The 10,315-nt window shown below is 37.3% G+C and overlaps 1 protein-coding gene across 2 annotated transcripts in view; it reads right to left on the reverse strand.

The window, feature by feature from the left end:
* LOC145779606 (cholesterol transporter ABCA5-like) overlaps window positions 1-8,597 on the reverse strand; it is a 32,897-nt gene extending 24,300 nt beyond the window's left edge. Inside the window, exons 1-7 of one of the 2 annotated variants that reach the window (XM_082591240.1) lie at window positions 8,494-8,597; window positions 7,864-8,033; window positions 6,769-6,829; window positions 4,370-4,511; window positions 2,449-2,558; window positions 1,813-1,946; window positions 829-915 (exon numbers count right to left, since the gene is read on the reverse strand). In XM_082591240.1, the coding sequence (XP_082447366.1) occupies window positions 829-915; window positions 1,813-1,946; window positions 2,449-2,558; window positions 4,370-4,511; window positions 6,769-6,829; window positions 7,864-8,033; window positions 8,494-8,580 (791 nt within the window). In that variant the 5' untranslated portion in view covers window positions 8,581-8,597. Of the gene's footprint in view, window positions 1-828; window positions 916-1,812; window positions 1,947-2,448; window positions 2,559-4,369; window positions 4,512-6,768; window positions 6,830-7,863; window positions 8,034-8,493 lie in introns of those variants that run through there. The other variant, XM_082591241.1, reaches the window with a different exon arrangement.
* Window positions 8,598-10,315: the final 1,718 nt, after the last annotated feature.

Here is a 10,315-nt window from a genome sequence, read left to right on the forward strand (position 1 = left end):
AAAAATGGTGCATCCTGGAGTCTTGACAAGATATCATTTACACCACTGTCATCAACTGCACAAACTGTCCGTTCAAAAAGTTAGAGATTTCAGTTTTGATTGTTTACTAAAATTATTGCAAAAATTATCAAAAAGCTTAAAAATTCAAACAAAAGATTGCCTCGAGTACACTAACGACGTGTAATTATCCCTAGTACCGTACCCATATTTTCTAGCATTAGAGAAAATGGACGTTTTTGATTCAAGCTAATGAAGAAATGTTATTGAAGAGCTTTTAAACACTGTCGTCTGTCACCATATTGTCTTTCGTACGAGCAAGTAGTTCCCGTGAGTCTTACATTAATGTACACAAAACTATTGTTAAAACATTAAAGGCTAGAGTGAAGAGAAACATCCCTCGAATGTGTGCATAATTGTTCAACGTATTATGTTTCTAAGAAAAAACACATTTCAAGGAATCTGTCGCATCGGTTGCAGGAAAAGCTACACCGGTAAAAAAAGCAAACTCAGTGTTATTTACTGCCGTCACATCATCAAAGTCAAGAGCACGAGCGCTTTAATTTCTTTCACGATTTCGCTGAGGTGACGCGCTACTGTCACGAGTATTAAAAGTTACCTTACAAATGAAACATTCCCCACAAAGCCAATGCGGAATTGTGAAAGACTTACAATACAGTGGGATCTACGGCGTCAGCTGTGCAAACATGCACCGAACAACCATTTACCAACCACCGTTTGAAGATCTTTGTTAAAGCCGATTTCGCAAAAAGTTACGTTGTAACGATTGAACTCTGTAGCTATCCAAAAATCAAACATCGCACAACCCACCACAATGCTATGCTATCCAGTCCCATGATCTTCATTGCTTCTTTGATTTTTCTTTGTTTTTCTCCAACAACGTTGACCAACAGAATTCTATAACCAACAGGGAGATTTTGAGAATAGTCGTAAAACTCGCCTTTTTTCTTTCAAATTAAGTTGCATTTTTAAAAATATTTGAAAAAGTATAGATTTCTTGCTTAAGATCCACTAAGATTTAATTTAACTGTAGCTTAGTTTAATGAGGAAAATAAAAAAGCAAAGCAACGACACGCAAATATGCGCAATATTCTCATATCATTAGGCTGGTTGCATTATACATACAGTCAAGCTACGTTATCTTGAACACCAAGGAACAATTAGTTATTACATTTGCCATTCTATTTGTAACCAAGGTTGTGTATAGGAGTTTTAACACATTGTTGCAATGACAAAAAGATTTTGATGAGGGTGGCTGCTTGACTAGAAGACCTCTCAGGTCACTTCGCAGCCCCCCCAGTATCCACACATTCTACGTGATCGTTTGTTTTATTTAACTTTGCTTAATGAATGTGCGTTACTTATACTAGCAACAAAATAAAACCCAATCAATCAATTATCAAGCGGTACGGTACTGTTACGGATGGTAGCGCTAGCGGATGTTTGTAAACACAAATGTTCAGAACAATACTCGGGATCGCACTGATCGGAATACTGCCATTCTACCATAAATACCTTTAACAGCTGAATTTCGTATGACAGTAAAAATCACGATTAAGGTTATACCTCGTTTGTCACAACTGTTGTACGAGTACATACAGTTGAGGTTGTGCAGTTACATTGTCATATTAAAATGCACCAAAAATCGGCTATTGGCAACTTTGTGCCAACTAGCTTAGGTATACTGCAAACTTGTTTACCTACAATCGGAAAAATTAGGCATAGTTACAGTATTATGTACAGTGTGGGGTGGGGTGTTGCACAAATCATCAATTGCAATGTGGTAAAACTCACGCCATCACTGGGGACATGGCCATGACCAGGTATAAAGAAGAAATGATTGTAAAAACTTCTGCGTTTGATATTCCACCAGGCTTGGGCATCCTCTGTGCATCGACATCGGGTCTGGGAAAGCTTGAATTCAAGCCCTTAGAAAATCCAAGATACAAGTTAGACATACGCTCCAAACAGCAAACTCCGAAAAACGACAGACTTTGGTGCCTAGGGCAATACTACGGACAATTTATAAAAATTTTTCAACTTGAACCGATCAAAGGAAATGAACTGCTTGGTTCACATGAAAATGGAGAGAAAAGGTTATGCAATGAACAGGTAATGTGTCAGGCTTAAGACTTTAAACGTCTTCATCTTCAAACTAAATCCTATAATTAATCACAATACAAAAAATAACAGTTTTACATTGTTAAAGAGATTTTATACAAAACACAAGTTTTTAAATGCTGCAAGCTTTCTGAACAATCTAAGACAATTTTTTTTTTTGCATCGCTACAATAAGATCAAATGTGGCTCAAAAATTTAAAGCTACTAGTTTAAATCACATAATTGCCTCAGGTACACGAATTTAGCACCACACAATAACTTCACATAATCTCAGGCTAGAAGCTTTTAAATCATCACAAAAGCACATACATGAATAATAGCGGTATCTACAATTGCTTGCATGGATGCAAATCCGGAATGAAGATATTGATTGGCAGGACAAAAACCGGTAGCAGAAATGTTGAGGTGACGGCAATTTGCTGGGGAAATGTAATGTTTGTTGTGACAGTGATGTTATAAATGCTTTAAATTGTCAAATTTTCACAGAGCCATTGCAACATTACAAAAACAATCAGAAATGGCGATACATCGGACATTCAACGTTTCTCTTCAAGTTTTACTCTTCAGAATAAAACTCGTCAGTTTTGTGACAGGTATGTTGGATAACAGTAAGATTAAGGTATGCACAGAGGTGGGCAGTAGCGCGCTACTTTTGTAGCGGCGCTACTAGCGGCGCTACTTTTTTGGTAAAAGTAGCGGTAGCGGCGCTACTTTTTAGTTGGAGTAGCGGCTGCAGTAGCGGCGCTATTTTTATTCCAAAGTAGCGGTAGCGGGAGAGGCGCTACTTTTTTTCAGTCGCACTCCCGCTACCCGCTACTTTTTAATTTAAATTGAAACAAATGTTTGTTTTTTTTGCAATACTGGCGTGGTCAAGCAGCTATATAATCGTCTTGGTTGCAAAGTTTCGGTCTTTTCTAGCTGACGTCAACTTCTTCGGCGAATATCTCCGCGTGATGAAGCCTATCTGCCAGGCTTTAGACATTCTCCAGGGCGAGTCCAAGGCATATTACGGAGTCTTGCTTCCAGCCATCACAATTTGCGGGAAGAAGTTGACCGAGATCAGTGATCTTGTGACCTGTGAGGAGTTGAAAGTGAAAGTCCTTGAAGGGGTGAAGAAACGATTCAACAAGTGCTTCAACAACGTGAAATGCGTTATGGCATCATGTCTTCATCCATCCTTCAAGACGTCGTGGCTACAATTTCTGCACTACGTTTCCACGGATGATGCTGACGCACTGCGAGAAAAAATCAAGACAGGTGTAATTCGACTGTTGCGGGAGATATCAAGTCAGGTTGATACCGATAAGAGTGACACCAACATTAGTCATGACTCTGAGAATGTATTTTTTGGAGTGTTTGCGCCGTCCCATGAAACGTCGGTGCAGAAGGAAGCAACAATTGTGGACGCCTTTTTTTCGGACAAGAGCAAGTCCTTGAGCTTTTCGAATACCGAGTTAAAACATCTGTTCATTAAATACAACACCCCCATTCCTTCCAGTGCTGCGGTGGAGAGACTTTGTTTTTGTTGGAAAAGATGTGCTTAAGTGAATGCGGGCAGGACTTAGTGACTCTCATTTTGAAATGCTCGTGTTTTTGAAAGATGCGTAACAATAAATTTCCCTGAGAATGTGTTTTCTATCACGCCGTTAAAATGACAGCGTAAACGAATGATAACATTCGTTTTCAAGGTCATTTTTGCGTCACTAGGGACTTGAGTGTTTCTTAGTGTCATTTTAGACAAAAGTAGCGGAAGAAGTAGCGGTAGCGCGCGCTACTTTGGCCCGAGTAGCGGTAGCGGGTAGCGCGCTACTTTTGTAAATTGGTAGCGGGTAGCGGTAGCGCGCGCTACTTTGGCCCAAGTAGCGGTAGCGGGTAGCGCGCTACTTTAAAAGTAGCGGGTGCCCACCTCTGGGTATGCAGAATAAAAAGGGTGAAATTTACAATATATATTACAAGTAATAAAAGAGCATGTGGATAAAAGGGAAGAGATAGAAAAACCTTGAAGGTTTAACAGATGCAAGACTATTTTTTGGGGTAAGCAATAAAATACAGATAATGGTTGTATTGCTTTCTGTAAGTTTGTTTCATATGATGCATGCCCATTGCACAGCCCCACAAACTGCAAAGTACTAGATTTACAATAACAAATGCCTAGTTGCAGTTCACAGACTAAGCTTACCATATCCCATACTATATAGTACAACAAACACTTATAGCATATATTACATACTCATTGAAAAGTCAAAACCACCAGATGAAGGAACGCTTCCGTAAGTGTAGCGCAGGGCATATTCAGTTATAGATGAAGCATTTGGAAAATATATCCCAACAGGCTCAATTGAAGAAGTTTTATAAGTTTGATCCATGGCTGCCTGCAAGATAATCATAACACAAGTGTTGTTGGCAATGTCTTACATAAATAAACAAAGTAAAGTAACTTTAGCGAGTTTAACATGTTTTATTACAAAGAAATATTGCATAATTTAAAAAAATCAACTCAAACATTTTCGACACATCTTTATTCTTTGTGTCCTCATCAGGAATTACTTAAATCTGCAGTACACATAAAATGAAAATTGTATTTGTAAGATAAATTTGACTATGCAGTATGCACAATATATAACTGCAACGACGCTCCGAACTGAAAAGCACAAACTAAACAAGTGACACAAGAATGATTACGAGTAAATTATACGACAAGAAACATATCACATGAGGTGTAAACTACAGGCATCATGTGACAAACAATTATAAGTATAACACACACAAAAGGAAGGATGAACCACACGCCAATAACTGCCGGTTGAGAGACAGATTATGACGTTTGATTCTTAAGGCTTCAATGATTTCAGTCTGAAATTCAGATCTGCCTCGAGAGATGATTTTAAATTGGTCGATCGAGACATTGTCAGTGCACGTTTTACAAGAGGCAATGTGCTCTTTAATTGCACTTTTGGTTGTTAAGTTTGGGTTTAAGTGCTCCGCGGCCCTTGTCACAGCAAACTCTTTATCAAAGCTTTATCTTACATAAATGTATGATACATCAATGGAAAATATGTTTAGGTATTATCTTCTTGGACAAGGGATTTTTACTAAATAAGTTTGAACATGGTGCATAAAGTTGAGATCAGTCAATAAAAAAAATTATACAGCATATCCTAACGGATTGAGGGAAACACTTCAATGCATCAAAATAAAATATTTAAACTAAATTTCTCACATTACTATAAACCAGTGGTTCCCAACCGGGGTGCCGCGGCACCCTGGGGTGCCAATTGCAATGCTCAAGGGTGCCGCGAGATATTACAATACTGCGGCCCATTCTTTATTTTAACTTTAACCCGCAAGTGCGCAATTTATTTAAACTCTAATCCGCGGTAAGCCTTTGTTTTCTCGCCCAGGAAAAACAACTTGAAAGAGATTTTGACTAGTTGCTGTTCTTTCCATAAAAACGTTTAAAACGCATCATTATCGCCATGTTTCATGATTTTGTTTTACGTTTCAAGGCGCACAAAATCAAATTGCAGTGATGAATTATCGGATTATGTGACCCAGCAGGATTATAAAATAGCAAGATTGTTTGCAAACCATTATAAAATTGAAAACTTTTGCATGGGGGATACCTGCAAATAAAAGCACGATACATAGCTGATCGAGTAAAGGCTAAGTTATAATTAATTTGTTCTTTATAACTTACTTATGATGGAGAAATTTATTACACAGAAAAGAAAGTGGAACAATGTCGATCATGATGCAGAAGTAGGAAGTACAAGTAAAAAGAAAGCAAAAAAGACTGGTCTTTGGTCTTTTCTGTGACAGTTATTTGAGTATATAGGCTTTACTTGATATGGTGACCATAAGCACAACCTCTACCAGGGTGTCTTATATGCAAACAAAAATTATCAAACGAAGCCATGGTGCCAAGAAAATTGAACAAACACTTCACTAAAAAAACATGGACATCTCTCTTATAAACCTCGAATACATTTTGAGAGAGTTTTAGCTGAGAAAAAAACAGCAATGCCAGGCGTTTACGCAAATTTTCGAAGTATCTACCAAAGTTCAAGAGGCCAGTTATTTAGTAGCAGAAATTATTGCTAAAAACTCAAAGCCTCACACCGAAACGGAGAGCATTATTCTTCCTGCATGCAATTGTGAAAACAATGCTCGGAAATAAGGCCGAGGAAGAAATAAAAAAGATTCCCTTGTCAAATAATACCATTTGTAGAAGAATTTGGGATATGTTTGCCGCCGGGCTTGCCGACATAGAAAATACTGTACCAGTAATCACTTCTGTGTTATTTTATACAGTTATTTGAAACACAGAAACCTCATATAATTGATCCAGTTGTGCCAGCGTGCCGCAGACTATTTATCTCTTTGATAGGGTGCCGCAAGATCTAAAAGGTTGGGAACCACTGCTATAAACAGATGATAGACAATTAAGTTAATAGGTTTAATAGCATTATTTAAAATTTTTCTTATTATTCATTATTCTTAACAGCATTTTTGAATAATGCTTTTCGATCTTATTAAGTTATTGCCAGTCATCTGTTTATGTATGGTATTGTAAAATTACTTCTCTCCTAAAGCTATAATATTTCTTACATTGCACCTGAAAGCACTTACCAAATCCGAAAACATAGAAAATGTAACGTTTGGCAGCAGAGCTTGAAGTCTGTTTGTAAATCTAAGCAAATTACAAATTGTTATTGTTAATGCGGTATAAATATGTATTATGGGTAAGAAAAAATATTAAAAACATGCCCCTTTTACAGAATCTTACAAAGTTTTAATAGCCTATTTGGTCACAGACAGACATAGATCTTTCTTAACACTACACAATGAGTCCTAGTTGTCCTACCTAGAGGTAAGTTGGGGCCCTGGGGGCACAAAAAAGATGCTCTGCAGTTCAAAGCTCTGTGCTATGAATGAAAAGATTCAAGCTAATAACAGAAACTAAATTTCTTGATCAAAGTAATAATACAGCCAGCACTATAATCACAAATTTCTCTGCCATGAATAAAAGTTGTCATTGGCAAAGAACGTTTACCAACTATTTTTAAAAAAAAACTTGACAGATTGGTACAATGAAAAAATATTTTTTAAATATGATATATATTTGAACAAATGTAAAACTTAGGCTATTCGAAGGGAATAAATTAAATGTTACTACCAGGGCTTTGGAGCCGGAGCCGTGCATTTTCAAGGGAGCTGGAGCCAGTTGTTTGAAAAATAGCTCCAGCTCCGATGTATTTCATAAGATGCTACTACTATTGGCTGAATTCACATAATTTAATAGCAACCCTTCACAAGATTAAGAAATTATTTGTGTAATCAGACGTCGAATTAACGAATATGTTTTGAAACGCAGTTCCGCATGACATTTTGATGAAAGTACCTTGAATTTCACAAAGTTGTGCCAATTTTTAGCAACAGTTGACTGCATGCAATTTTAAGCTTCAAATTAAAATGATATCTTGTCATTATTTTAATGAAAGCACTTTTCGAAGCCTACAGCTGGAGCCGGAGCAGTGGCATCAATAAGCTCTGGAGCAGGAGCTGGAGCAAATTTATGATATAAGAGAGCTCCGGAGCTGGAGCAACTTAGCATTTACGCCTGCTTCAAAGCCCTGGTTAAAAAATAATCAAACAAACAATTATCATATCATAAAAATCACAAACTAAGAAAATGGTGAAAATATTTTGTGTTTAAAAACTTACTGAACTGCTTCAGGAAAATTGGGTGCAACATAAACATGAGAATTATTTTTGAGGTATGAATACAAAGGTGCAGTATCCAAGTTTGCCGTTTGAGGAAAGGGTGTGGGTTGGTAAGCAGACAGTTTTAGTATGACAAGAAGTACAACAAAGTATATTGGCCAAGCAATCATCTGTAAAATACTTTTGCATTAGTCCAGCATTACTGATTGATCCTATTGTACCATACCGTACTGATAGTTGATTATTGAATAAAAAGAAATAACTTTACTGAAGGAAGTTATATGATAAAAATACATTAAGTACATAGAAATTTGACATTTTATCTTGTACTGAATATATATAATATACACATTGGTAATGCTATTGCTAACCCATCAACAAATAGACTACATGAATTTTATCACCTCCATCAATGCTATTACAAAAGATGAAAGAATATATGCCTTCACAGTGTTCAATTCAGTTATCACAAACAAACCATGTGAGCAAACTCTATACTTTTTATTTTATCCTATCAACATGTAGTACTATGTACTGTATTCTATCAAACGCAGCTATAATTTTAGTTTAAATATCCTAACTAAAACAAGTGGTCTGCACACTAGTTTATAGGACCACAGTTTGACTTACCTGTATAGTTTGTGATTTTTGCCGAACATGCAAAAGGAAATTTCGTCTTAAAAGAACCCTAGTCTGTTTTAAGTTAAGCAAAGCCATATTGGCTCAGAACTAATCGCAAAACTACAGAACTGAAAAAATCACCATACAGTATTTTTAAAAAGTTGGCTAGGTAGAGATATGATTGCAGTCTTACACTGCAGATGGCTGCTTCTCTATGTGCTCGGTTATACAGGCTAAAGTTAGTACATTCTCTAGGTACTCTACTAGGTATGATATTATATTTGAATGCAACCTATTTCGTCTCATGAACATTTTGTGCTCCGATTTCGGCCCCTGAAAAGATCAAGAGAAAAAATAGAACAAAGCCGAACCCGAAGTCGCTGATCGGAGTTCAGCAAACATTTTTAAAATTTTCCCTTAAATTAATCATTGAATTTTTAGGAGCCACCACAAACTAAGGTGACCTTTTCTTCGTAATTTTGTCTACAAATGTTAGTTGGTTGGTTTTGAATCTTTATCCTCGGACTGACAAAGCCTTGATATAGTTTCGCATTCTTGTAGAGGCTCTTGACACAGGGCCGGTTACCGAGATTGACAGAGTGAAGTTTCCGATTGTTGAAGTGTTGCTGCCAAGGAATTATTCCATTCACTAAGTGCTGCTGAATGGAGAGCAGGCCTGAAATGCGTTGCTCAAGCACACACCCAGAGAGTCGAACCAGCGCCGCGTGATCTTGAGCCGGGAGCGTCCCAACTGAGTTAACAGGGCGGACAGTGTTGGAATTGAATAGATCATTCCATGATTTCAGTGTGGCAGCTCATGATCATTTGTAATCGAGGGACTACAATCTTAACTTGATAACCTTAAACCGAAAGTGAGGTTCGGTTCATTAAAATAACCCTAGAAACTCGGATGCAATCTAATTTGTATGTACCCTCATTTCGTTCTTTGAAAAAATCAAGAAAAAAAATTAAAAAAGCCAAAATAGCACACGGATCGGAGTTTTCGCTTAACCCTAACCCTAACTTTAAAATTTTTGCGGATACTCCGATTAGCAACTTCAGCTTTGTGCTATTTTTTCTCTCGATCTTTTCAGGGTACGAATTGTTCAGGGTACGGATTAGGTTGCACCCAGCAACTCTGATCAGCGACGTCGGCGCTTCTGTATTTTTTTCTCCATCTTTTTAAGGGAAAAATTTTGGAATGTTTGCGGCAACTCCGATCAGCGATTTCGGCTCTGTTGTATTTTTTTCTCTATCTTTTCAGGGGATGAAATTGGGGGGTGATGTGTTCAGGGGACGAAATAGGTTGCACCCTTATGTTTTATCTGGGTTATCTACCAGTATTATTATAAATACAACAGATTGAGTTTTGCTTTTAGCAGCATGATTGTTGCTTACTTCACAATGTAGATATTATCAACCTGCTTCAACCTGATGCTGCAAGTTCGCTACAGTAATAGGCCTAGTCATGCACTAGCTCTTTGGAAACACAATTCCCTAGTCGTGTGCTACGACAAATGGTGTTAAAGTCAGTGAGTCGTTGTTTTATGCGGCTCTTTTGTTTGGCTTGAGGCTACCGTCTTGAATGCTGTGTGTTGAGTTTATGTGTTGTTAGGCGTTATTGATAGAAAGGAGAGAGAAAACTTTTATTTTGTGTGTTGCGAGAATAGAAAGGTGCAAATATACACAATTTTGAATAGCAATCTAGATACCACAACAGATGCTGTGAAATTTTGATGAATCAGTTGATTAATAGATTAGCTCTCCCGTGATTTTGGTAGACCTAATATGCGCCATTTTGTCAAAAATGACTTTTTTGCATTTTTCTACG

Source organism: Aplidium turbinatum, chromosome 11 (genome assembly GCF_918807975.1).
Source record: "Aplidium turbinatum chromosome 11, kaAplTurb1.1, whole genome shotgun sequence".
Taxonomy (NCBI): Eukaryota; Metazoa; Chordata; class Ascidiacea; order Aplousobranchia; family Polyclinidae; genus Aplidium; species Aplidium turbinatum.